The 27432-nt window shown below is 45.5% G+C and overlaps 2 protein-coding genes and 1 long non-coding RNA gene across 7 annotated transcripts in view; 2 read left to right on the forward strand and 1 right to left on the reverse strand.

Moving 5' to 3' along the window:
* LOC146349716 (suppressor of tumorigenicity 14 protein homolog) overlaps window positions 1-13569 on the forward strand; it is a 27130-nt gene extending 13561 nt beyond the window's left edge. Inside the window, exons 5-10 of the mRNA XM_084843372.1 lie at window positions 3710-3814; window positions 4441-4560; window positions 6299-6418; window positions 9543-9726; window positions 12200-12383; window positions 13534-13569. Of these exons, the coding sequence (XP_084699498.1) occupies window positions 3710-3814; window positions 4441-4560; window positions 6299-6418; window positions 9543-9726; window positions 12200-12383; window positions 13534-13569 (749 nt within the window). The remainder of the gene's footprint in view (window positions 1-3709; window positions 3815-4440; window positions 4561-6298; window positions 6419-9542; window positions 9727-12199; window positions 12384-13533) is intronic.
* Window positions 13379-27431, reverse strand: LOC146349717 (uncharacterized). Of its 3 annotated transcripts, XR_014789066.1 has the most exons (5): window positions 27368-27431; window positions 18887-18932; window positions 17796-17939; window positions 16673-16801; window positions 13379-13676 (listed from the first exon to the last, which is right to left on the reverse strand). It is a non-coding gene; the product is annotated as an uncharacterized LOC146349717 (long non-coding RNA). The 3 variants fall into 3 exon arrangements; XR_014789064.1 differs by lacking the exons at window positions 18887-18932; window positions 27368-27431 and adding an exon at window positions 23797-23994; XR_014789065.1 differs by lacking the exons at window positions 18887-18932; window positions 27368-27431 and adding an exon at window positions 23718-23986.
* The window catches only part of C3H3orf52 (chromosome 3 C3orf52 homolog), a 28578-nt gene continuing 24029 nt past the window's right edge, over window positions 22884-27432 (forward strand). Inside the window, exons 1-2 of one of the 3 annotated variants that reach the window (XM_084843374.1) lie at window positions 22884-22984; window positions 24325-24465. The gene's annotated coding sequence lies outside the window, so the exon portion shown is untranslated. Of the gene's footprint in view, window positions 22985-24324; window positions 24466-26019; window positions 26241-27432 lie in introns of those variants that run through there. The other 2 variants (XM_084843375.1, XM_084843376.1) reach the window with 2 other exon arrangements.

A 27432-nucleotide genomic window follows, 5' to 3' on the forward strand; every position in this document is an offset into this window, starting at 1 on the left:
ATGTATGCTCTAGGGTTTTTCTCCAGTTGTGAGGCTGGCAACAACACCTCCTCAAAGATTAGATTAATTTTGGGGAGTGGGCAAATGTTAAGAATGGTTGTTTCTTACCTTTAAATATAAGGCGGTCAAGGGTTTCTTTCTGCCCACCACTTTTTTTAAACAAACAAAAAAGTGCCTTCTACCACTCCCCCCCGCCAACTGTGCCACTGCAGAAGAGGGAGGTTGTGGCCAGGGATGAGGCTGCACCAGCTTTGCCAGGCTCAGAGAGTGCAGCAGCGCAGCTCTGTAAAAAAAAAAGAAGTAAATTTTGCGGAGGCTGGTTATCTCAGCCATTGTGAGTTTTTCAAGCCAAAATCTTGTGAGATGCAGGGATCATGTCTCACGAGATGAGATTTGGGCAGGCCTATCAGCCTTGCCCCACATGGTCTGGCATCATTCCGTCTTGGTAGCCAGTGAGACCCATCCACCCATCCTTGGTATACAGGGTTACTCCAGGCATGTGCTGGTTCTCTACCACTGAGTTGTGGTCCCTGAGTCTAACAGCAGAATCCTATGCATGTCTACTCATAAGTAAGTTCTTTTGAGTTCAGTTAAGCTTACTCTCAGGTATATACGTATAGGATTTCAGCCTAAGAGATGAGTAGATTTATTATTATAATTATAATTTTAATAATTATTATAATAATATAATTAATATTAATAAACACATATATACACACACACATTTAATTTCCTGAATTTAATTTACAAAGTATCAGTTATTATAATATCTGACTTTAAAAAATGAATATGCTGTTTGTCTTATTTTCATTCTCATATTTCATTTAGCAATACAGTAGTAATGACCTTTACGGTTTGGGATAGGTAGGTTTCTGGTACACCAGTGGCTACCATGCCAGGGCTAACTCTGGCATATTTTAGACCTGGTCCTATGCTCAACTAGCTGCAAATCCAACAGCACAGCTATAGCTGCAAAACCAAGTGTCCATATAACAATATCAACAGTCTGTGTCCCTTGGAACTCGACAACCACCCCAAATGACAAGGTTGTTCGTTAATGATGTCTCCACATTAGCCGTGCAGGAATGACACGGATCAATCTATAACAATGGCCAAAAGATGTGATGACCTCACCCAGCACATATGTTCCACATTCACAATTCACAACCAGGCACAATCAGAAAGAGATCACAACAGCTTTCCCAATGCCGACCACTATGGTGCAGCAGGCAGCTGACACCTTTAGCTACAAACCTCCGGACTCTTCACAGATAATGTTGGTTTGAATCCCCTTGCAGCTCAAACAAAGGAAGCCTGAAAACAGCCACCACTTTGCCAGGCAAATAGGGAGGGAGGGAGGGAGGGAGGGAGGGCAGGCAGGCAGGCAGGCAGGCAGGCAGGCAGGCAGGCAGGCAGGCAGGCAGGCTAGTCCAATTAGAGCAGCCAGCCAGACGCATGGTCCAGTGTCTCAGCAAATATTGGAGGGCTGCCTCATTTTCTGTAAAGAGACATGGGGAGTGTGATGAGTAAAGTGTAGTAGCTGGGTCTGTCACAGGATACTTTATGACTACATGATTAAGAAAGGGTGCTATCACCAAGATCCTCTTCTGCATTCCCAACAAGCCCCCCCACTCTCCTAGTAGTAGCTGGAAGTGTCACACTGAGAGCCAGTGTGGTGTAGTGGCAAGAGTGTTGGACTAGGAGCCGGGAGATCCGGGTTCTAGTCCCCACTCGGCCATGGAAGCTCACTGGGTGACTTTGGGCCAGTCACACACTCTCAGCCCAACCCACCTCACAGGGTTGTTGTTGTGAGGATAAAATGGAGAGGAGGAGGATAATGTAAGCCGCCTTGGGTTCCTTGCAAGGGGAAAAAGGTGGGGTATAAATGTAATAAATAAAATAAATAATAATCTGGTCAGTCGCCTGTTAGAAAAGATAACATAGTCATTAGGACAATACTCACCCACGCTGTGTGAAAAGTTGCATTGGTACATTGGTACAATTGTTTCCAGTGATGGTTCTGGTCCTTGTGCTCTGACTCATATCCTTCGAGGACAAATGAATGGTGAATGCTTAGCCAGCATTACCAGTAAATGTGCTGGGGTGTTCTGTATTCACCAACAAAGGTGCCCATGTCCCACATTGCCTTTACTGGTGCATGGTGGGAGCTCACCTGCTTTTACATATTTGACACCTAGAGGACTCTTCTTTCTACAACCTGCATATTAATCCCATGCCCTGTGTGGTTGATCCTGCCACTAATAATAGAGGAATGGTACAAGTCTCCCCATATTGCAGGGAGAAGGGGGAGACACTCTGCAGCCAAGAATATTTATGTGCTCTGCTTGGGGTGGGGGATGGAAGGTGCTTAGGGGCTCCACTTGGAGGAATGAAATCCCCTCCCTGGCCTGTCAATGCAGCTCCAATTTCAGCAATGGAGTTGGGGTTTCTCGTGGTGATTTGTATCTGTAATCTTGAGGTGGGATACCTGTAAGGGTCCAGAGAAAACAAGGGCTGGCAGTATGCCCTTCCCACCTGGTTATGAACGTCTGTTATTTGTGCAAAATGCTCTTTCACCTGTGTACCATCACCAAGTACCTACTTGCATGCTGTTAAGTTCAGGTAGTGTTTGGATTGCAGGGGGCTAGGGAGCGTTGTGGGGGTGGGCAGCCCACTTATGTTTTGTGGCAGTCTCCCAGAGAAAGGATTTTTCTAAAATTAGAGGGTCTAAGTGGGTGGGGCTTGTGGATTTCATTAAGGCCCCCCCACATAATTTGAACACCAGAATGATTTAGTCTCGTGTCTCACACCTTAATATATGAGAAAAAAGTTGCCTGATTGGTATTTCTGTAGTCCTGGTTGAGTTCTGGGATTGGCTGCAAAAGTAGCTAAAGTGGGAGGTAGGAATGGAAGAACCAGTGATTTTTGAGTTCACCAAAGTTCGACAAAATTCACATTGAAGCTCATTTTGAAGCTTGCTTCTGTTTTCGGACTGTTTTTTGGCTCATTTGAATGGGGAAAGTGCACAATTTGAACAGGAAAAATGTGCATTTCTGAGCATATTGTTCAGAAGTTTACAATATGCTCCATTGACTAAAGCATGAAAGTGTGTATTTTTAAAAAAATAAATCCACATTTTCAAAAAAAAAAACAAAACAAAAAAAACAACCACCCCAAACCCATGCATTTTTTGAACACAATTGCAAATTTAGGAATTTGCAAACATTTCTCCAGACAAGCAGGTTCAGGATTTCGAACAGGACATGGTTATATAATCTGTGAATAGAAATGAAATTCTCATACATCCCTAGTTAAAGGAAGTATGGTCAGTCAGATGGAGCTGTTCATTGACTTTTAACTTATACCACCTCTTTTCAGGGAGAACATTACACCATCATATGGGGTAGAAACGAGCCCTGGGCAAACATAAGGTGCCTCTTCAGCTATGTTCTTCCTTCACCACTATTGTGCTCTGGCCATTTTTTGCCCCTTATGCTTGTGATGCTCTGGTAACAGGGGCCTCCCCACTGATGTAAGGATATTGGTACTCGAAGATTCTTTTGCCCGCCAATGTAGTATTGTACCCTACTAGCATAAGGGAGTTTAGGAGCAATCCTATTCCACTTAGCAGCCATAACTCAGAGTTAGGATGGCTCTGTTATTCAGTGTCATGATGACAGTGGTTGTCTGAAACATTTTTTTCTTTTAGCTTGTCCTAGGCAATTTAAATGTTCTGACAGAACATGCATTCCTTTAAACAGTAAGTGTGATGGGTGGAAAGACTGCACAGATGGAAGTGACGAGGTAGACTGTGGTAAGTTGATCATGAGGTAATTATTTTGATATTTTAAATGTTGCTTGGTAAGGCATTTGTTGGAAAGGGGCATATGATGTTGTACAGGAAAAAATAGTATTGCCAGGGCCACTAAATGCTTCAGTAGATCATGTAACCTACTCATTTGTCAAAAACAAAGTAGCTTATAAGCTTTGTTCTCAACAATGTTTAACAACAGCTCAACCAAGAATCAATCATATAAAGAGCTTTAAACAGAAAAATCAAGCAAAAATGATGCTAAGTAAAGTAAATATTCCTGGGCTTCTGCATGAAGATACTGTGAAGTTAAATGGCTTGCTAAAATATGCAGAACTGTTGGGACAAATTTTTACTCCATATTTAAATTGGTTTAATAGCAGTTCCCATATCTTAGCGAATTCTGGGAATTGTAGTCCAGGGGTTGAGGTGGGGTGGAATTAGGGCTCTCCTCTAACAGAATTCCCAGGATATCACCAAACTACCATTCGTAAGGCTCATTGGAGAAAGCCATGACAGTAAAAGTGATATAAAACCAATATACGTAGGTCTGTAGTCTAGATGTGCTCTCTGGGGACATCTGCTGTTGAGTGAAATGCTGCACACTTGACCATACAATTCTTCTCTAGGTTGTAATCCAGTGGAGTCTAATTGTGGTAATATGAAGTGTAAACACCATTCCAGGTCTTGCAAAGGAGAGAACAGCTGTGAGAATGAAAGCAAGGAGGAGCAGGAGGAAGACAGTTGCTGTAAGCATAATGTAAACTGATTTTTGGTTGCAGATGGGAATTAAGGAGACGCTGCTTATCTGGGGAGTTCTTTATTTATTTTCTTACATGCACTATTCATATATAACTTGCTGAGTATTGTTTATTGTACATATGGATATGTCATATGTTTCCTAAGCACTAGAACTGCCATATCACAGCACCAGATTAATTTTGCAAACACTTAAGCCCCATCACACATTTCATTTATACTCTTATAACTGAAACTTGATTGCTTTAATGCTGCGTTTGAACATTCAGGCTTTGAAAGCTTCAGAATGTGGCAGTTTATCTCCAGAGGAGACCAGATTGCTCAGCACGTATGGTAGTGGGAGAGTGGCCATGTGTCCAGTCCAATTCAGTCCAGTCCCATCTTTGATGGGCTGTCCAGTCCAAGGCCAGTTTAAATTAAAGAACCCTAAGAAGAGCAAGCAGGGCCCTTGGAGTTGCCTGTCAACACTTAGCACCTGGACAGCAGACTGAGAGCAGAGACATAGGCCATTGGGTCACAATATTCTCCACTATGGTGGGCTGCACTGTGTTTCTCTTTAAATTATAGTAATTATGTCTAATTTTGCATATATGCATAGTGGTTAGCACATGCAAAGGTAGGGTTTCTATTCTAGAAATCTATTCTGCTGGGTTGGGGGACCCTCTGGAGTAGATGGATGGTACATGGGGCTGCAGAGGGCAGGAGAGGATGGATTCAATCCAAAGGCTTTGTGAGCAGGTTTGAGAGAGTCACTGTCCCAAGGCTACGCAGTGAGCTTCTTGACTGAGCGGGGATTTGAACCTCGGCTGTCCTGTTCCTAATCTAACCTCTACATAACCCTGGCTCTCATTAAAGGAAATCAATCTGCTAAACAGCACAGCTAGATATCCTCGCTACCCTAGACCAGCCTCCCCCAGCCTGGTGCCCTCCAGCTGTGTTGGACTGCAACTTCCATCATTCCCATGTTGGCCAATGGCCAATAGCTATGTTGGCTGGTAATGATGGGCACTGCAGTCCAATGAGGGATGATGGGAGCTTGGGAAGACTGTTCTAGATCACCTTAAATATCAGTACCATTAGTGATTTTTTGTGGCACCACATACAAACAACAATTCTGTTCCTTCTTTGAAAATGGGTATTCTTGATCTTGCTTTTAAAATGATGAAATGGATACTCTGGGAGGTCAAAGAGCAGCATGAGTACAATTTACTAGTTCCTAATGGGCTATTTTTAAAAATCTCCATAATAAGGCAGTTTGTTTAAGGAGAAGCACGTAGTTTATTCTTTTAAGCATTCCAGTGAAAGCAATGAAAGAGGAAGTATTTTGAGAATATTCTGAAGAACCTATCTTGCATGTGGAAAAACGCATCTACACAATGAACAGTAGCTTAAGCAAGAACCTTGCATAATGAAAAAGAAATAGCAAACAAAATTTATGTGAATGTGGCTAGCTCCTCTGAGCACTTAAGTTGCACAACTCTTATTGCACATCCATGCACAGACAAGTGCAACTGGTTTATCGTACACACGACCTCAGGATCAGTATTATTTTCCCTGTTCAGCTTTCATGTGTGTCTAAGTTATATAAAATATTGCCAAGAGACCTATGAAATGACACCAGTAAAATATTTTTTGTCAAATTTATTGTATTAATTATGTTGCCTGACCTATGAGATGGCACCATTAAACGCCTTAACATCTTTCTCATCTGTCATTGTGCCCTTTCAGTATATAAAAGTTGTTCACAGCATGCATATCAATGTTTGAATGGAAAGTGTCCAATAAAACCAAACCCAGAATGTGACGGAATGAGAGACTGTGCAGATGGATCTGATGAAATGAACTGTGGTATGTAATTCATGTGTGAATTACTGAAATACGGTGAAATGCCTGTGTGCTTTTCAGAAGCCATAGCAGGATTGCAAGTGTTGTGTGCCCTCTGAAAGGCACATGGAGCTCCGAAATTAAGGATCCCCCCTGCCTTATGTCAGCGCTGGGGTTAGCTCTGCTCATGTGATGGGGCTGAATGCATGTACCTGAAGTCAGTGTGGAACTGTGTTTACACACTGGAACTCTTGCATGTCAAAGGAGCACCTGGATTAATTTGTAAGGGCTTCTCCCCATGGGGCTTTTATCCTGTGATTGAGATTGGTTACTCACAGAAGTTTGCGGGTCCTTCACCTGATGTTGTCAACCTCCAGTGCCTTTCCCATGGTTTTCCAACCATTTCTGCAGCTCAATCCAGAAACTCAATCCAGACAAGACGGAGGTACTGTTAGTGGGTGGTTCGTCTGCCCGGCTAGGTGATATTCAACCTGTTCTGGAGGGGGTTGCACTCCCCCTAAAGGATCACGTTCATAGTTTGGGGGTGCTCTTGGATCCAGAACTGTCACTTGAGGCACAGGTGAACTCAGTGGCACGGAGCACTTTTTATCAGCTTAGGCTGGTATACAACTACGCCCTTATCTGGACAGAGATAGCCTAGCTACAGTTATCCATGCTCTGATAACTTCTCGTCTGGATTACTGCAATGCATTATATGTGGGGCTGCCTTTGAAAACGGTCCGGAAACTTCAGCTGGTCCAAAACAGGGCAGCAAGATTGTTAACAGGGACTGGCCTGTGAGCTCATATTATGCCAGTACTTTTTCAGCTGCACTGGCTGCCATTTTTTTTCCTCAGTCAACCCCGCTCCCCGAGTGCCTCAACTTTTTCCTTTCCATCTGCCCCACAAAAGTAGATCTTTCTGTTTGCCTTTTAGCTTTCCCCCCATCCTTTTTGCTGAAAAGGAGTGTGTGTGTGTGTGTGTGTGTGTGTGTGTAAAATTTAGTTCAGCTGTTGCAGGAATGGAGGCATCTTGACAGAAGGAAAATCTTCCCATTGCCCTGTGCTCACTCCTAGCTTTGCACTTCCATGCTGAGGCTGCAAACCCATACATGTCCGGTGTAGTGGTTAGAGTGCTGGACTAAGGAATTCCGGGTTCTAGTCCTCACTCGGCCATGAAGCTCCAGGCCCAATTCAAAGTGCTGGTATTAATATTCAAAGCCCTTACGGCTTGGGGCCAGGTTATCTGAACGATCGCCTCCTCCCATACGTGCCTGCCCGGACCTTAAGATCATCGTCAGCAGCCCTTCTCTGTGAGCCCCTGCCTAAGGAAGTGAGGCGGGTGGCTACTAGAAGGAGGGCTTTTTCTGCTGTGGCACCCCAGCTCTGGAATGAGCTCCCTGGTGAGGTTCGCCTGGCACCTACATTGTATTCCTTTTGGTGCCAGGTGAAGACCTTTTTTATTTTCCCAGGCATTTTAGCTTTCTAAATTTTTAGCTTTGCTGTTTTAAATCTGTATTTTAAATTCCTGCACTGCTGCTAGGTTTTATTGTGGTTGTATTGTTATATTGTGGTTTTAATGTTCTATATATTTTAAATTGCTTTATTGTGTGCTGTTTGGTTTTAATTTTTGTGAACCACCCAAAGAGCTTTGGCTATTGGGCGGTATAGAAATGAAATTAATTAATTAATTAATTTGAAAAGGAAATAATGAGCTAATATAAAGAAGCAGTTTGAATTTCTCCAGGTAAAGAGGAAGTGGCGCTATAACAACTGTGCCATCTAGTGGCTGTATAATGAAACATATAGAACTCGCAGATAAAGGGGGGAAAGGGGATCTTTTAATCCCGCAAAGAATCCAGAAGCAGAAGCCTCAGTAAATTGTGCGATAGAAAGCCTCTGTGTGGGCAAGCCCAAAGTTTATAAAGAACACACACCATCCAGTGGCATTGAACATCATTCAGCCCAAAAGCCAAATTCAGTTTTGAAGCAGCACACGAGGGGCTATATTGCAGTGATGGGCAGGGATGAAATACAAAAAATACCAGCATATTTTAGCTTAAAGCTCTCATTGCCAGTAATTAAGCCTTAGAGAGGCACTGCTGCATTTTAGAATGAGGAAAAACCCATGCAAAAGTCAGGAAACCATCAAATGTTTGGTGGGCAGGAGAAAGGGGGTGGGGCCAGGGGAAGGGTGCATGACTTTCTTGGGAACTCTGGAGGGCAGAATTGGTGGGCCAGATTTGGCCCACGAGCCTGCAGTTCAACACCTCTGTACTACAAATCACTAAGCACACCTCAGAGGAGACTGCCCTGACCTTACCCAAATGTCCACAGGCAGGGCCGGTCTAAGAGATTTTGCTGCCTGAGGTGAATGCCAAGATAACACTTCCATCCCATCCTATCTACAGAGAATCCAACTTTGATATTATGTCCTCCACTGCACCTAAGGGCAGTAGGCCAGCTTAGGGGATGCAGGGCAGACCTTCTGGTGCGCGCACGCCTCTGTCCTTCAACACTTTGCTGCCCCTTCCAGCATCTGCTGTCTGAGGCAGCTGCCTCACCCTGCCTAATGATAGGGCCAGCCCTGCCCCAAAGCACCCCATCTCTGGAAAAATAACACTCACCCCATCACTGGCATGGCCACCCACTATATTATCTGCTTTGCTCCAGGTTCTGTCTTGCTACAAAAACCTATAAGCAAAGCTGAAAATCCATCCACCATCCACTTTTGTAAACTGCCCAGAGAGCTTCAGCTATGGGGCAGTATAGAAATGTAATCAAACAAACAAACAAATAAATTGTAAAGAGAGGGGCTCTTATATAGGAGTTCCCTAAGGGATAAAGGTTAGAGAATTTGAGGAGAAAGGGTGTGCATATTCTGTCTCTCACCAGTTTCTGTCAGTCCCTCCTGCTGACCACAGCTGCAGCTCCACTAGTCCTTGCCCAGTTCCCCTCTTCTGCTGTCTGGCTCCAGCCCTTATATGGAGGTTATGGCTGGGGATAATGGGAGCTGTAATACAACACATCACCAGGTTGGGGAAGGCTGCCCTGGAAAGTTTGCTCCGGATTGCACTGCACACTCAAAAGGAAGTGTATTTTTTTGCTTTTTAGATGAATAAATTTATGCATATTGTATTTTTTATTAGCATGTGGAAAGAGTCAGATAAAAAAGCCCAGAATTGTTGGTGGTGAAGATGCAAGGTCTGGAAAGTGGCCTTGGCAAGCAAGCTTGCAGCTGGGAACATATGGCCATATATGTGGTGCATCTATTATTTCAAATAGGTGGCTGGTATCTGCTGCCCATTGTTTTCAGGACTCTGAATCTATAAGGTACGTATAATGTGATGTAAATAATTTATTACCAATAGTTGATAGTCACAGATAATTACTGAGTTCAATTTATGATTCAGCACAATATTTCATAAATGTTGTATACAGTATTATGAAGCTGAACGACATAAATACTTCTTGACAAAAAGTGTGGCCTGCACTACAATCCTATACCCGCTTACCTGGGAGTAAGCCCCAACAAACTCAATGCGATTTATATCTGAGTAGACATGTACAGGATTGCAGTGTTGTCTTTTTCACCTCAGTGGTGGGGCTGGGTAACTTGTGGCCCTCCACATGTTTTGGCCTACAACTCCCTTCAGCCCTAACTAGCATAGTCAATGGTGAGGGATCATGGAAGCTATAGGGCAAAACATCTGGAAGGAGCCAGGGTGGGAAAGACCAGACTGACAATAAGAGGGATGGTGGGCTTGTGAAGGCCTGGGCAGATCCTGGCCATTGTGATATTTCAAGGTGAAATTTTGTGATGGCTGAATTTTCTTGGCCGTTGCGAGACCATGAACCTCATTTTGGTTGGGGCAGGCTGTGCAACCCATGCACCCACTCACAGGACTTTTATGGTTACTCCCAGTGTCAGCTGGTTGCCCTTTTGGGGGCCAGGAGGGATTTTTTTTAAAAAAAATGCCATCCCAATTGACTAGGGATGGACAAGTTTCTCACCTTCCCTGGAGTTATATTTCTCACAAATAGGAGGTGAGCCCCTGGCCTTTAGGCTGGTGAGCTCCAAACCTGTCCTAATTAGGGATGTATGAAAGTCACTTACCTTGAACGAAATATGATTCATGGGGGGGGGAGGCACTCCGTCCCTCCCCCCGAAATTCTGGCTGGGGGGGGAGGTGCTCCGTCCCTCCCCCCCGAAATTCTGGCTGGGGGGGGAGGCGCTCCGTCCCTTCACCCCTGAATCCTGGCCGGCTGGGCCACAAATGGTGGCGGCCGTAGCCGCCGCCGTTTGCGTCCCTGCAGTCTATCCCTGCAGTCAGCCGTGATAGGCTACGTAAATGGCTGAGTAAAAAACAAAAACCCCCAAACCTTGTGTACGCAAATGGCGGCACCCATGGGCTACGCTACTAGATGCTACACTATTTGCGTTCCCCTTATTTTCACTGTAGTCTACGTAAATGTTTACGTAGACTAGACGTGCCAAAATAAGGAACGCAAATGGCGGCGCCCATGGGCGCCGCCATTTGCGTATGCGCAGTTTTTTTGTTTTTTGTTTACTCAGCCGTGATAGGCTACGTAAACATTTACGTAGCCTATCACGGTATTTTTAAAAAATCTAGCCGTGATAGGCTACGTAAATCTTTACGTAGCCTATGACGTTTTTTTGTTTGTTTGTTTTTTTACTGGAAATGGCAGCGGTGGCAGCCGGTCAGAAGACTGGCCGCCGCAGCTGCCGCCGCCGCCGAACCACCACCGGAGCTGCCGCCGCCAGGAGGATTCGCCCAAGGTAAGTCCCGTCCCGAGGGGGGGGCGGGGGGGCAGACCGTTTCGCCACCAATTTCGAGGGGCCAAATGCGCTGGCATTCGGCCTCCCCAAGATTCATGGCGAAATTCTCTGACATCCCTAGTCCTAATGCTCCTAGCCTTGGGGAATGTTCTAGAGCTGGGTGGCTCCAATAATCAGCTGCGGATGGGAAGGTGTGAGTGGGGAACACTGAGTAGAGCTGGAAGGCAACTGAGGCTGGGACCTGATCTAGGCTCAATGCTTCATCAGAGTCAGATGGTCTGGCTTGAGGCATGGTGCCTAACAGATAGGGTCTGTCTCCTCTGCCTGGCCTGCTGTTAGAGCTTCCAGGCAAGCATTAGGAGTGCTGGGAAATGTAGCTTTGTAGGTATTCGTCGAGTTCACATCTACGAAAACATGAACTTGATTTGAGCGTAGGGGAAGCAGTATGACAGCTTAGAAATAGAGCACATGCACTGTATGCAAAAGCCCCCAGGTTCAATCCATCTCCAGGTAGGGCTGGGAAAGGGGTTGTTTTAACCCCTGGAAAGCCACTACCAGTCAGTGCACTGCAAACAATACTGAGCTAGATAGACCTATGGTCTGATTCAGTTTCAGGCAGCTTCCTATGTTTCTAAAATGGAGGTGCACCATTCACCCTTATGCAATTTTAAGATTCAAGGGTTTCTTTTTTGAGTTCCTTGCGAGAGGGAGAAAGGCGGGGTATAAATGCAATAAATAAATAAATAAATAAATAAATAATACTTTAAAGAACATTATATCCCCTTTATTATTATGCCTAATCAACCACAGGTGCTAACAGTGGTATTACTTATTGATCTGAATTTCTATTCTGCTGTTATCTGGTATGGTTCTATGGTTTATTTCATGGCTTTTATAGATTTTATAAGTCCACTGAAAACTGATCTTGCATGATCCCCATTTGACGGAATGGGCCCTGGATAAGAACAGCACTTGGAGAATTGCACTCTTCTGTCTATTTTTCAGATACTCTATAGCGTCCAGCTGGAAAGCATATGTGGGTATAAGGATCATTAACAAAAACAGCAATAATTACATAGCGATGAGATTGATCAAAAGGATTATTGTCCACCCACATTATGACCAATATATCTCAGACTATGACATTGCCCTGTTGGAAATGGAGGCACCAGTATTCTTCAATGAGCTGGTACAGCCCATATGTTTACCAAGCAGTCCTAGAGTATTTATTTATGGAACTGTCTGCTATGTAACTGGCTGGGGAGCCATAAAAGAAAATAGTATGTTCATTTCTGGATATGCTTAATGCAAATTGCAAGTATCCCTAATATACTGTATCTTTTTGTGGATTTTAACTGTAAGCCACTTTGGGAGCCAGTCTTCACCTCCAAAATGGGATATAAATGTAATAAATAAAAAACTTTAATAGAACAAAGGTAAACAAGGCTTGGCCCAATTAGAAATCAAGTGTGGCAATTCTGAATACATATCCTCGGTGACAAATGATGGAATTCTTTAATTTCAATGTATTTTTAAGGTTACTAAATTTTGAAGTTAGTAGATTTGTGGGTTGGTAAATTGGAAAATCTACCAATGTGAGGTTGATACATTTTGAAGGCCATTGGGAAGGCTTATTTAAAAATGTGCATTTATATTGACATTTAATATATGGAGAAAGCAATCCTATGGTTCGTGGGAGAGTGTTCTAGGGAACATGGGATTGTTTGGCGTCCACCTCCCAAGTCCCTAGGCACTTGCTACAACCTTGGGAGGGGGACTCTGAGATTCACCCCCTTACAGCTGCCACAGAAAGAGCCATGCCAGCTGCTTCCCAGGGTAACAAGATGTGGCCTCAGACGGAGGGGAAAGGGTGGGGAGAAGAGAGGCTGGGATACAAGAAATCCAACCCCCAGCAATGAACCTCTTCTTGTTGTTGTTTATTCAGTCAGTCGCTTCCGACTCTTCATGACTTCATGGACCAGCCCACGTCAGAGCTTCTAGATGGGCTCAAAGGCCTGTCTAAAGGAAAATTTTGTAAAAGGAGGACAGAGAGGTGAAAATCCCTCTATTGCTCCTCCTGCTCTGCCAGCATTAGCCCGACAGGGCACTGGATACTCAGAAGCCTCTGAGATTAGAGGCTTTCTTCTAAGGGGAGCACGATCCATAAAATTGCACTCTTAATTTGCCAAGTGTTGTGAACATCCTTTTTATTATGGGAACATATAATCAAGTGAAAGTTAAATACTGTAGGCCAGATGTTGATAGCTTTTGATTTTAAGCCACTCAATATACAGTCTGAGCTATTACAGTTGACTCATGCAATGTTGCTGTCAATTTAGGTCAGCTTACAAAAACACTACAAGAAGCTAGAGTGAAAATAATTAATCAGAGTGTTTGCAACAAACTTTATGATGATGTGATCACTTCTCGGATGCTCTGCGCTGGGAACCTTAATGGTGGTATTGATGCATGTCAGGTAAAGCTGAAAATAAAGTTGTGAAAATGATTTGTAGAACAGTCCTTTCAAGTAAAATTTCAGATGAAAAGGACATTAAAAATAGATTTCTAATCACAAATGTGTTGTAAATCACAAATTTATCTGTCAGTAATGATTGTACGAAACGTACTTTTTATTATTTTATTTATATATTTACTGCATTTGTCCATCACCTTCTATAAAAAATGCCCAAGGAGACTTACAGCCAGAAGTAATTAAAATATGGATAATTATTGTCATCATCACTACTACTACTACTACTTTTATCTTCACAGCTGAGAGAAGGGAACTCCCTGTCTTCCCTTAAATGCATTCACCCTCAGTAGGGTAGATGGATGGGAGGGTTCGGCGGGGGCGGGGGAGGAAACAACTTAATTCCATTTCCCCACCACCACTTCCTCCCCCACACCTCAACACTCCCTGTCCCCAACTATCACAAACTAATAGCCCAATCCAATAAACCTTCTACCCCAAGATAATTTACCTTCTAAGGACTCTCCTCCATAGCTCCATATTAAGGGGGAAAACTCTGGGGTTAAACCTTTACTTTGCCACCAGAGCAGGGCCAGCCCTACAGCGGCAAAGCCTGATGCAGGTGCATCAGGCGGCTCAGAATGGGAAGACCAGCAAATTGTGTCGCTCTCCCCACCCAAAGGGCCTGCTGCCTGCTTAACTGGCCAGGCAACTGGCCAGCCAACCACTCCCACTGCCCCTGCTTTGTCGCCTGGCTGCCTCATTCCCTCCCTACTCAGTCGGCCAACACCTTGCGCCTAGGTGGCGGTGGCTCCCTCCCTCCCTCCCTGCTCCTAGCCTCTCCCACTTCTGCCCCAGCCACAGGGCTCCTAGGAGACTCGTCCAAGATATCATGAGACGTCCCGCACTCTCACAAGAGCAGCCAAGACCGTTCCCGGTATTCCAACGAGTCTCCCAGGAGCCCCGCAGCTGGGGCAGAAGGTGGAAGTGGCCAGGGAGCGGGGGGGAGCACCACTGCTGCCGCCTGGGCACAAGCTGTTGGGTGGCTAGGCAGTTGGGTGGCCAAGCGGGGGGGGGAGGGGGGTGGCCAGGCGCCACTGCCGCCCAGAAGAAGCAGGGCAATGCCAGTGGTGGCACTGCTGCCTCGCTTGAGGTGGCAACATGCCCTGGGCCAGGCCTGCACCTGAGGGTGCATTTGTATGATCACTAACTACGGAAGACTGAAAACAACAGTAGGCAGTGGCAGCCATGTTAGTACGTTAGAATAAAATCCACACCGTTGGCGAGGTAATACCATTATTGTATCCAACAGTTCACAATACAGTACAAAAGCGTCCTCGAGTTGAAAAGTAGGGAAAAGAGGAAAATTTGAAAAGGGATGTTTTTCCCACTACTTCTTTTGTCATTTCTCTTTCTGCAGACGATGTGTCAAGGACAGAATAGCTGCCCAATGCTTTCTCATTGGTAGTGCTAGGATTCCTCTGTCTGGAAGCCCCCACCCCCCTTAAGGGTTCAATCCTATGGCCGTTAGTCAGTGGCTAGACAGCCATAGGATAGGTCGGTTCCTGGGAACCAACCTCCACACCCTCCCGCACTGCCTTGTAGGCAGTGCGGATCGGCCTTGAGCTCTGTGCTCGTAACAGCAGCAAAAACAGGGTGTTCCTGGGGGCGGGCCAGGGCAGGGAGGGCGGAAGTGCTTTTCCGACGCTTCCTATGCATCGTCTGGTGTCCGCCTCCCCACTCTTGAGTTTCCATGGCTAGACAGCCAAAATCAGCTGTCTAGCCGCAAATGCAGGCCTGCTGAAGTGCGGAGATCCCCTCCGCACTGCTTCTGCCCTGCATTAGATAGGCAGTCGCCTCCAAGCTCAGAGGTGGCCACCTACTCTGATAGGATTGTGCCCTAAATCAGTTTTTATCTGGGTCAAATCTGGCTTCCTGGGTCAAATCAACTTTGACCTCATTTGTCTCCTAGATGTTGGCATGAAGTGAAATATTATCTGAGGCTCATGGGACATAGGCTGACCTATGCTCCCTGCTGCACTGAGGCTAATCTATGTGCGGAAGCAGGCTTTAGCATACAGATCCACCCTCCCCCTCTGGTCCAGGTTATGTACATATCGAAGTGGGTTGTGTCTACAGCCCCTACTGTTGGATTCCCACATCCAGAACCTGTGGCTCCATGGGCAGCTGCCACTGTTAAATTGGGTCCAGGTACACTGCGCTGTCCAAATTATCATGCTGTCAGCTTTGACAACATTAATCCCAGGAAACCCGGTGCCCCTTTATCATTCACAGCTCAAACAGGTGACTAGCGCTGTCTAACATCAGTTTACATGATAGCATCTTTCTGGCGGATAGATGTATTGCCAGTCTACAGTTGTAAATACGGACGTGTAGATTTTGACCATTATGCACAGAAATGGAACACCACAAATCTGAAGGTGAGTTATTGTAATACAAGGCTAAATGTAAATGTGCGTGACTCGTGAAACCAAGCCTCTTTCTTCTAATAGACTTCTGTCCTTCTCTTTAGGGTGACTCTGGAGGTCCATTAGCTTGTTTGGGAAAGGGAAACAGGTGGTACCTTACAGGCATTGTCAGTTGGGGTGAAGGATGTGCTCGGAGAAACCGCCCGGGAGTTTACACCAAGGTCACAGCACTGTATGAATGGATTCGCCAATACACAAACTGACAGATGGGTTGAGGAGAAAGCCAAAAGCAGACATATGTCCTTACTGGAGGACGCTTATGATAAACAAACCAGGTTTTATATAAGATAAAGAGGATGTAAAGAAGAGAGATTATAAATGTTTTTTGCATTGGCATAGCGTGTGTGTGCGCGTGTACATAGTGTACGCATTCATAATTTATTTATGCAGGAAAATACTATGAACTAAAGAACAATGTGGACTTAAACTAACAGATATTATTTCACTGTCTTTATGGATTGTCATGGTGTTCCATTAGCAGATATGAGAAAATGAGTGGCAACTTTGATCAGTATTTACCTGAAACTAGTTTGATGGCTCATTTGCTTTACATCAACTTTGATTTTGCTTCTGATGATTTGCTATTAAGATGTATACAGGTTTTTTCCTTGACATCAGAGATGGTCCGTTCCTGAGAATTATGAAAACCTTTGGAAAATACAAATATACTGAAAATAAAGATACTTTATTTTGCGGGATGGGAGCTGGATACTGTTTGACATTTCCATTTCCTTTCTCTGTCAGAATTCCTATTTGATCTGCTGAAATCTTGCTTCTCTCAGTTCCCCAAGTGGACTTTCTGTCTACCCATCCTTCATCAATTTCTGGTAATAGGGGAGTGTTAAATGCACTACAGATCATGAATTGTACAGGAACTTTAGCAATGGAAAACTGTTTATCATGCTAAGCCATAGAGCTCATTCATCAGCAAAAATTGTGCCAATAACTCCTGTAGAACCTCCACAAATCTGAGCATCAATATTTTAGCATGTTTCGCACATACACAAGCCTACCAAACAAATTTGTTTGCACCAGCAAAGCTCATTGGATGGCAGAAAGGGAGGGGAAGGGGAAGCAATCACACGTTGTCAGGTAAGGCTTAGAAATGGCCACAACCAGATTGTTTACAGCTTACAGAGTTCTGGTGTAGCATAGGGCATGGATCTGCTGGCAGCCCACCTGCTGGCCAATTTTCACCCCCAGCCCACATGTTGGGTAATGCAAGGAGAGACAGGATCTTTAGGTTCCGCTACTGCGTGGGTGGTTTGTGTGACCTGGGTCTGCCACAGACCTACCAGTCTGGAGTTGGGCTTGAGCCCTGAGGCATCACCCCTTGGGTCCCTCATGGGGACACCCTTCTTTTGGGGTGCAAGGTGCTCACCCATGTTAATCCCCCTGAGATGGATCCAATCCCTACCACACCCATATGATACAGTTGTGACAATAAGAGAAAAAAACCAGTAAATAAATGCTTCATGCCCTCATATTGTTAGGAGGAAGGCAAAATTTCTGCAGGCTTGTGGCTAATCGTGCACTTCAGGTAAGATTCCTTCCCTGGCCCTGTCAGTTTGCGACCAACCGTGATCCATAGCAATATAACAAATTAGGGAGGATGGGTTGGGAAGCCTGGATCAGCACTGACCAGAGCCATGAGGAAGCTCCCTTTATATCCCCTGGAGGTGACCAGAGAGGGAACCTCCCCTTAGAGATTCACTCCCCAGGGCCTGCCTCCAGGGCCCAGCCAGTGCTACTGATTGGTTCTCCAGAAGTTCCTGGTGCATCATACCTGTAAAATAAAAAGCAGCTATGATGAAACATGCACATTAGGAGAAAGATGAAGACATGGAATTAAAAAAAATCTGTAGGAAGAGGCAAGGAAGGATTCAAATGCCTAATAGTAAGATCTACACAAGACAAATATAGTGGACATGGACTATCACATAACAAACAGAATGACAAATAAGGTTGTGTGCCCAGAAGAAATGAAAAGGGAGCGGAGCGTTAAATTGGAAGGAGAAACTGAAATACAATGTTTGTTTGTTTGTTTATTTTATTGGTCACCCAGCCACTCAGGGCGATGTACAATAATAGAAACAGTTTAAAACAATAAAATTCTACAATAAAAACATAATATTTCTAAAAATACCCTAACCCACCCCAAATGCCTGCCTGAACAACCACGTTTTTAATGCGTGGCAGAAGCTCATTAAAGAGGGGGCATGGCGGAGTTCCCTAGGGAGGCAGCTCCACAGAGTGGGGGCCACCACAGAGAAAGCCCTCTCCCTCGTAACCAGTGCAACTCCTTCAGCACTGGAGTGATGTGATCTCGCCGGCGACTGCCTGTAATCAGGCGAGCCGCCGCGTTCTGTACCAGCTGCAGCTTCCGAACCGACTTTAAGGGTAACCCCATGTAGAGCGCATTACAGTAGTCTAAACGAGAGGAGACCAGGGCATGTACTACTGATGGGAGCAGATGGTCGGAAGTAAGGGGCGCAGCCGCCGTATCAGATGGAGTTGGTACAGCACTGTCCGGCTCACAGCTGACACCTGAGCCTCCATGGACAGCTGGGAGTCTAAAATGACCCCCAGGCTACAGACTTGGTCTTTCAAGAGTAGCCGTACCCCATTCAACACCAGGTCAACATCCCCCAACCTCCTCTTGTCTCCCACCAAAAGTACCTCGGTCTTGTCAGGGTTCAGCTTCAGCTTATTCCTTCCCATCCAGCCACTCACCGTCTCCAGGCATTTGGACAGGGATTCTACGGCCATCCTTGAAGATCTGAACAAGAGGTAGAGCTGCGTGTCATCCGCATATCGATGACACCACACCCCAAATCTCCTGATGATAGCCCCCAGCGGCTTCACATAGATGTTAAATAGCATCGGGGAGAGGATGGAACCCTGTGGCACCCCACAAATGAGTGGCCATAGGTCTGAAAACTCCTCTCCCGGTGCTACCCTCTGGTACCTGCTGGAGAGGAAGGATCAGAACCACCGCAATACAGTGTCTCCAATGCCCAACCCCTCCAGATGGTCCAGGAGGATACCGTGGTCAATGGTACCAAAAGCCGCTGAGAGGTCGAGGAGAACAAGGAAGGAGCATTCGCCCCTATCCAGAGCCCTCCTCATATCTAGGGATGAACGAAAGTCACTTACCTTTTCGAAGGGTGACATTTACGGTGGGGGGGAGGCGCTCCGTCCCTCCTCCCGAAATTCTGGACGGGGGGGAGGCACTCCGTCCCTCCCCCCCGAAATTCTGGCCGGGGGGGCACTCCGTCCCTCCCCCCCGAATCCTGGCTGGCCAGCTCCGCAAATGGCGGCGGCCGTAGCCACCGCCGTTTGCATCCCTGCAGTCAGCCGTGATAGGCTATGTAAATGTTTACGTAGCCTATCACGGCTGATTTAAAAGAAAAAAAACCCGGGCGTACGCAAATGGCGGCGCCCATGGACGCCGCGATTTGCGTTACGTACGCGCGGTTTTTTCTTTTCTTTTAAATCAGCCGTGATAGGCTACATAAACATTTACATAGCCTATCACAGTGTTTTTTAAAAATCTAGCCGTGATAGGCTACATAAATCTTTACGTAGCCTATCACTTTTTTTGTTTTTGTTTTTTTTAACTGGAAATGGCGGCGGTGGCAGCCGGTCGGAAGACCGGCCACCGCACCGCCGCCGGAGCCTCCGTCGCCAGGAAGATTCGCCGAAGGTAAGTCCCGTCCCGGGGGGGGGGGTGCGGCAGACCGTTTCGCCACTGATTTCGGGGGGCCGAATGCGCTGGCATTCGGCCTCCCCGAGATTCGTGGCGAAATTCTCTAACATCCCTACTCATATCATCCATCAAGGCGACCAAGGCCGTTTCTGTCTGGAAGAACTGAAAAGCATGGAACTAGGATTGGCAGGAAACAAACTACAGCATGATGAAGATGATGATGATACAACAGCACACACTAAAGAAAAAGAACTGAAGGACAAGGAAGAGAACCTAATTTAAAAATTAAGTCTTCCCCCCCCCCCATGCTAGGGAGACGGTGGAGGAGGGATTAGACTATTCTAGCGGCGGGGGGGGGGGGCTTTCTTCACACAGAGCTTTTATCCGGCGATTGAGATTGTTCCTTCACAGAAGTTTGCGGGCTCGTTAGGTGACAGGGTGACCCTCCAGGGCATCAGTGCCCCCTCTACTTACATAGATCACAGATAATGAGCTATCAAATTACCCCATCCTGTTCTGCTTGAGTTCCCTCCCTGAAAAGAGGAAAAGCGGCAAGAAGAGGAGTGAGATCAATTAAAGATAATAGAAGACTTGGATACAAGGAGGAGGGGGAAGGGGGTGGGGGAAAAGGAAGCACCTGAAATAAGGAGTTGTGATCCTCCATTTAAAGCAGAAGCAGAAAACCCTGTTTTAAATGCAGGATTCTAGGCTGGTGTAGAGATGCCCAAAGAGAGAGAGAGAGAGAGAGAGCGAGCGAGCGAGCGAGCACAGGCTGGGGAAAGATTAGGAAGAAATAGCAGCAGGGATCTGGCAAGAAAAAAGAAAGATTGAAGTGCTGAAAGACTGGGAAGAAGGAATGATTTGGGAAGGAGAAATGACATAGCCTTGCAGCTATGTCTTTTTTTTTTTTTTCATTTTAGTATGCACAAGGACTCCAATCTGGATCGGGACCCTAGCATGGGAGTAAGGGGCCTTTAATGTTTTCCCAGTGCTATGGGTGTGATCTAGATCAGGGGGCATGTGCCTGCAGTTTCTATTCAAAATAGTGATCCATTCACTTTATGGATCAATACTTTGCAATAGATATTGCAGACATGAGGAGGCCAATCAGGACTGGACCCATAGCAAGGGGGGGAGGGTTAAAGACCCCTGTCCCCCTCACTTGGGTCCCTATTCTACTCTAGAGTAAAAATGAAAATGCTGTAGTTGCCAGGTACGTCTTTAAAGTAATGTCTGTGCTGCCCCTTTCACACTGTTTAGAAGTGTAAGAATTCACTACAGGCACTTCAACATGCATTTCTGGCTGGCTGAAATGGCCTGGGAGAGCCAGGGCCTACAGGAGAAGCTGCCACCACCGGGGGAAAGGTGTGCCTGCAGCTGCTGGGCCTGCTGTGGCTGCTGCCGCCGCTGCCGCCAACACCAGGCCTTCCCTGCAGACTTCTGCCTGGCACACTGCCAGTCCCTGCAGGACCAGGCCCCCAGGTACTGAGCCAGCTGTGCTGCTTCCACCTGCCCCTTCCTAGAGGGACTACATAAACTGGCTGGCTGGCTGAGGTGGCCTGGGAGAGCCAGGACCTGCAGGAGAAGCTGCCACCACCTGGGAAGAGGTGTGCTTGCTGCTGTGCTGCTGCCACACTATTGCTACCGTGGACTCTGCCCCTACCTTCCCGACCATCTGCTCCCATCAGTAGTACATGCCCTGGTCTCCTCTCATTTAGACTACTGTAACGTGCTCTGCATGGGGTTACCCTTGAAGATGGTTCGGAAGCTGCAGCTGGTACAGAACGTGGCGGCTCACCTGATTAAAGGCAGCCGCCGGCGAGATCACATCACTCCAGTGCTGAAGGAGTTGCACTGGTTACCAGTTGTTTTCTGGGCCATATTCAAGGTGTTGGTTTTGACCCTTAAAACCCTATGCGGTTCCGGCCCAGCCTATCTTAAGGAGCGCCTCCAGAGACACCAGACAGGCCGCTGAACAAGATCAGGCTTGGATGGCCTTCTCTCTGTCCCATCAGCCAGGACAGCTGGGCTGGTGAGGGAGAGGGCCTACTCCGTGGAGCTCCCTCCCTAGGGAACTCTGCCATGCCCCCTCTTTAATGAGCTTCTGCCACGCATTAAAAACATGGCAGGCATTTGGGGTGGGTTAGGGTATTTTTATGATGTTTTTAATGTAGAATTTCATTAACTGTTTTGTTGTACATCACCCAGAGTAGCTGGGTGACTAGCCAGATGGGCGATTAATAAATTTAATAAAATAAATAAATAAATAAATAAAATTTTTATAACTCATATTTATTGTGATGTATGTGTTTAATATGTACTGCTGATTATTATTTCAAAAAATGTATCAGTCTTGAAAATGTCCAGAATTCTCAGAAGTTTTATTACAAAAATCACTCATAGGCTTATTTATTCAGTATAGTTTTTTTTTAAAAAAAATATTATTGTTTCAATCCATCCAATAACAAGTTTTCTAGACTTGTAAATTAAGTCTAATTTACTCACATTTCCTCAGGGCCAAAAAGAAGATGTTTTCTTCTTTTGAGGCCTGTAAATTTAGCAGCAGAAATGGCTTCTTGCAAGTGTATAGAAAATGCCAGCATGACCTAAGGCACTCTGGGATGTGTAGTTTAAGAGACCATATGTCACAGAAAGGCATGTTACTCTTAGGGATGTCCTGGGAGGTCAAGAGGAGGGTGGAGTCCGGTGGACTCCCCCCACATTCAGCCTCCCATCCACAGACCCCCACCACTTACCCACCATGTTCGGCTCCCTGGTTGAGCCAGCGGGTGGTCTGCAGGTGCCTGGCAAGTGGCTGCCTGACTCCTCAGACAGCTGCCATTTTGCGTAAAAATGCAGCTCATTATTTTATGTAAAAGCCATTTTACAGAAATGGCAGCCATTTACGCAAGATGACAGACATGAATAGATCATTCACGCTTGTAATCTTACGTAAATGGCCGCTTTATGGCCGCCATTTACGTAAAATGTCTTTTATGTAAAACAGTGAGCCACATTTTTACACAAAATGGCAGCTCACTGAGGAGTTGGGTGGCTGCACGCCACTCGCCAGGCACCCCTGGCCTGCCCCCCAGCTTGACCAGGGAGCTGAACTGGGGTGGGTAAGTGGCAAGGGTCGGTGAATGGGGCGGGCACAGGGTGGTTTGCTCATTCGTAGTTACTCTTCTCTCAAAAAAAGTCTAAAATTTCAATAAATATTACACATACAGTTCTAGAGAGTGTCTGTGTCTGGGAAAACCAGATTTCAGAATGTGTTAACTTTTAAGTTATACTTTTAAAAAGGCCCACAGTTTGGTTGCCCACCCCTGCAGTATAACAGCAGCATAAATAACATACATGTTTAAAGTAGAATTAATGCTGCAGCTCCTAATTCCCCCCCCCCAAACCTCACTCCCTTCCAGCTTCCTAACCTTAAAATTGACATAATTTTATTACATAAAAATTGACATAATTACTCCATTTCCCCCCTCCATTCTGTTCCATCTCCCTGGAATAAAGAACAGCCAGCCACACACACTCACACCCCCTCATTCCTGCAGAATTATTCTGGGCATGCCAAAATGGGCCAAAATAAATAAACTAGAAATACGTTATGGTGCTGCTATGGCACAGCACATACTAGACCTTCCCCCTGACCCAGCACAACAAACCATTTCTTGAAAGATACTGTAGAAATTGAGAAATTGGCTGAAAAGTTAACCCCAGCAAAGTCAGTGAGAAAGAAAGCAGACAATAAATACCCAGCAAAGTGCTAGAGGTCACCTGTCAGACTTTAAAATAGGCCATTTTTACCCATTCTACTTCAAAATCAGCATAGACCATGCCCAAACTGACCTCTCCTACACTGCCAAGTTTCAGAGCAATCCTCTCAGCCATTTTCTGAGTATAAACTGTAGAGCAGGGGTGGGCAAACCTTTTTCTGTCAATGGCTGCATCTCCTCGTGGATAAACTGTTGGGGGCTGCATGTCAGTAGTGAGCAGGCTTAAAGCCAGCAGTGGGCATGGCCAGAGCCCAAAATTGATGGGTCACCTGTTTCTGCCACCCCTCTTTCTCCCTTTCTGCCACCCTCTTCTCTCTTTCTCCTTCTTCCTTCTCATGCAGTGAACAGTCAGGGAAAGAACAGATCAATCTTTCTAGAGGTCCAAACTGATTGCACACTTTCAAAATAAGGCCAAGGGCCTGATTGCCCACCCCTGCCATAGAGCATATTTCCCCCCTAATTTCTGGTTATAATGGCAGAATGTGATTCGTATGACTCAACCTTAATTAACATAGCCCTATAATTTTGTTGTCCTTCCAGCTAGCAATTGGAGCCACATCCATTTTACTGAGTCTGTCCCCATGACATGGGTTTTTAAATTTTGTTTGTACAGCACAGCTGCTGCTGCTGTTCTGGTAAATATTACATAAATAATCAGTGACCACCACTAAAATTCACAGCTATGTTCAAGGACATGATCTGAAGATGTAGCAAAGAGCAACACTGCTGAAACGAAACAGGCCTAGGTCTGGTCAGTGCCTGGAGAAGAGATTGTCTTTGAACCCGATATGTGTTGATTTGAGTTCCACAATGGCAGCAAGGTAGGGCATAAATAAATGTTTGCAACAGGAGTCCTCTAGTGATGTTCTTTAGCTTTTGTTTTGCCCTTTCTTTGCTACTCATTGTCTCTTGACTTTCTTTTCCTTTGATTGTGGGCTGTTTTTTTTTGGGGGGGGGGTTGCCTGTATTTTAAATTACACTGACTGAATCTAACAAGAGACAACTTTCCACTCTTACATATGCACATCAATAACTTTGCAAGACCACAAAAAATGGGGGTGGGGGCACCTTTTCTTCTAGATTTCAGATATAGAGGAGCTGCAAAATGTCAGGAAAAACTAACTGGAAAACAAACAAACAAACGGAATATATTGGTGTGAATGGGATAACAAACAGAAATAAGTGTTTCTTCATCTCTGTTATGAAAGGGGAACATCAGTTCAGCGACTGGACTGAGTGTCCTAATAGTATTTTTTTCCAAACAAACATAAAGTATCATGCACCGGGTCGTATCAGTTTAAAGGTTAAGACTGTGCTGATAACTTCTACACTTGGACTCTTAACAGCGCAATCCTATGATTGCTGACTCAGATGTAATCTCCAACTATGTTTCATGGGACTTTCTCCCTGGTGTGTAAAGACTTGCAGCCTTACAGCACAATTCTATACATGTCTATTTAGAAGTCCCATTGAGTTCAATGGGGCTTCCTCCCAGGCAAGTGTGTATAGGGATTGCAGCCTAAATCTTGTATTTTATACTTCATTTCATTTATTATATTGCTATACCGCCCATAGCTGAAGTTCTCTGGGCAGTTCACAAAAATTAAGCATACTTCCAAAGTATAAAACACAGACACTTAGGTTAAAGAGATACTAAGAGCTGCTGCTCGGATGATATTTTCCCTGCAAGGATGGACATTGCAGGAAAACCCAGTGCCTGCTTAAAAGGTCCTGCAAAGTCTATTTTGCCAAGTGTACACTTATTTATGTTCTTCTTGAGGCAGAGCTGTATTGCCGTCAAGCAACACAGGAGTCAACTGTTTATAGGAATGCTTTTTTATAACATGCCAGCTCAACATAGTTCATGGGCACTGGTGGTCAGCTGATTTCCTAGGAGAATTCAGATCCTACCTACCTGCCAAGGCTGGTTGTGGAAGAAACAGTTTTACAGTTGGGAATGGGGCCAGTGAAAGAGAAACACTGAATTTTTCATGTTGGCTAGATAGCAAAAAGTAACCTCAGCAGGAAATGGAAGGATGTGCTGTTGCTTTTGGTGAACTGAAGTTTACACAGTCTAGCGTGTCTTCAGTACTGTCTCCTGTCAAGGATGTTGACCGGTAAAAACCTGCCCCAGAGGCTTCCTGCTGCTCAGGATGTGGGGAGCTCAAAATATATATTTTTCCCAGAGCCCTAAAAGAGCAATAAAAGCAGAGGAGAGGCATGAAATAGTTCTGCTGAAGAGCTGTGGATGATTAAACTATAGATGCCATGATATGTGAAAGAGTAAAGCAACACACTTGCACAGGAATTTAGTTAATGATTGATCTCCAGTCTCTGCTTTCTTATCTACAAAGAGGGAAAAGGGGCTGAAATCTAATAAAACAAAAGAACATTCTGTTGGAAAGGTACAGGTTGCAGGCGTGCATTAAATTGGCTTTCCCTGGTTGAAAACTATGGAATACTGGCCATGCTGACTGGGCATGATGGGACCTGTGGTCCAACATATCTGGAGGGCATCAAGTTGGGGAAAGCTGCATTAAAAGATGGTACCTCCGAAGTGAATGCAGCATTTCAGATTACTGAACTAAGATGAAAGGTAAAGTATGTATTTTAGACTACTCCTTTACATGTATCAACAGTACTCTTATCAATGCAATGACAAATGTGTGACTAGATCTTGACTGATGGTACTTTCATGTGGAAAGCACCCTCTGTGATTTAGGTGCGTGGGTGTCAGTGAATGAGGTGTAAGGTATGGCATGCTCTAGGGTATCACACCATTCCAATTAACCATGGGGCTGTCTCAACATGTCATCAGCCCAACACATGTAAGAGGATACACACTTTTTCTCAACTGCGCAGGAGGACAGTAATCTGAAAGTGGGGGAATTAACATCTTAGTTCCCTTGCCATGGTTGGATAACTTCCTACTGAGATTTAGACTCACAGCAGCCTTTCCCCTCTGCAAGGGTGGGGGAACTATTAAAATGGTCCACTCCTGGAGGCCAATAGATTCCAATGGATTCCAGAGAGCTCTGTGGAATTTTCCTGTTGGTATGGCTGGTGTTCCTGTCTAAGCTCAGGTCACTCTGTGGAATGACTCAGACAGTTGACACCTACTCTGTGGTGGTGATAGTGGCAAAAAGGGAGTTCTTTTCCACCACCATTGCATCTTCTCAGTGTCATCCAGCAGAGCTTTTCTGAGTGGTTTGTGGCCTGCTACAATCTGGGCCAGGGAGAGAAACAGTGGAACCCTGCTGTGACAACTTTGCAGGGCATTTTGAAGATAAAGCCGCTCAAATCCATCACGAATTGGATACCACAATTAATGCAGTTCCATTAGTAGAGGTGCCCAGAGCACTGTCTGGTCCAGTTTTATTGGATGAGTTTCAGTTGTTGAGGCCCAAGGATGCAGACAAGGTGCTTGGCCAAGCCCAGTTGACCACCGGTGTGTTTGACTCTTGCCCTTAATGGCTTATTATATCTAATAAGGAGGGGATATCCAGCTGAAAAAGCCTAACCTGGACCAGGATGATGTTAACAACTATAGGCTGGTAGCCAACATCCCCTTCCTGGGCAAGGTGCTTGAGTTAGGGATGTTAGAGAATTCTGCCACGGACTCCAATGAGGCTGGATTCTTTAGAATCCGGCTCCCTGGAGTCCGTGGTGGAACGGAGCAATCCCCCCTGCCATGCTGCGAAATTTTCCCGGGACAGACCCTACCTTTTGTCGGCCATCCGGTCCGTCTGCTGTCCCGGTCTGCGGCCGCGAATGGCTGCCCCGGTCTG

This window comes from Heloderma suspectum, chromosome 3 (assembly GCF_057233095.1).
Source record: "Heloderma suspectum isolate Gila_16-S chromosome 3, 16-S_ref, whole genome shotgun sequence".
NCBI classification, from domain to species: Eukaryota; Metazoa; Chordata; class Lepidosauria; order Squamata; family Helodermatidae; genus Heloderma; species Heloderma suspectum.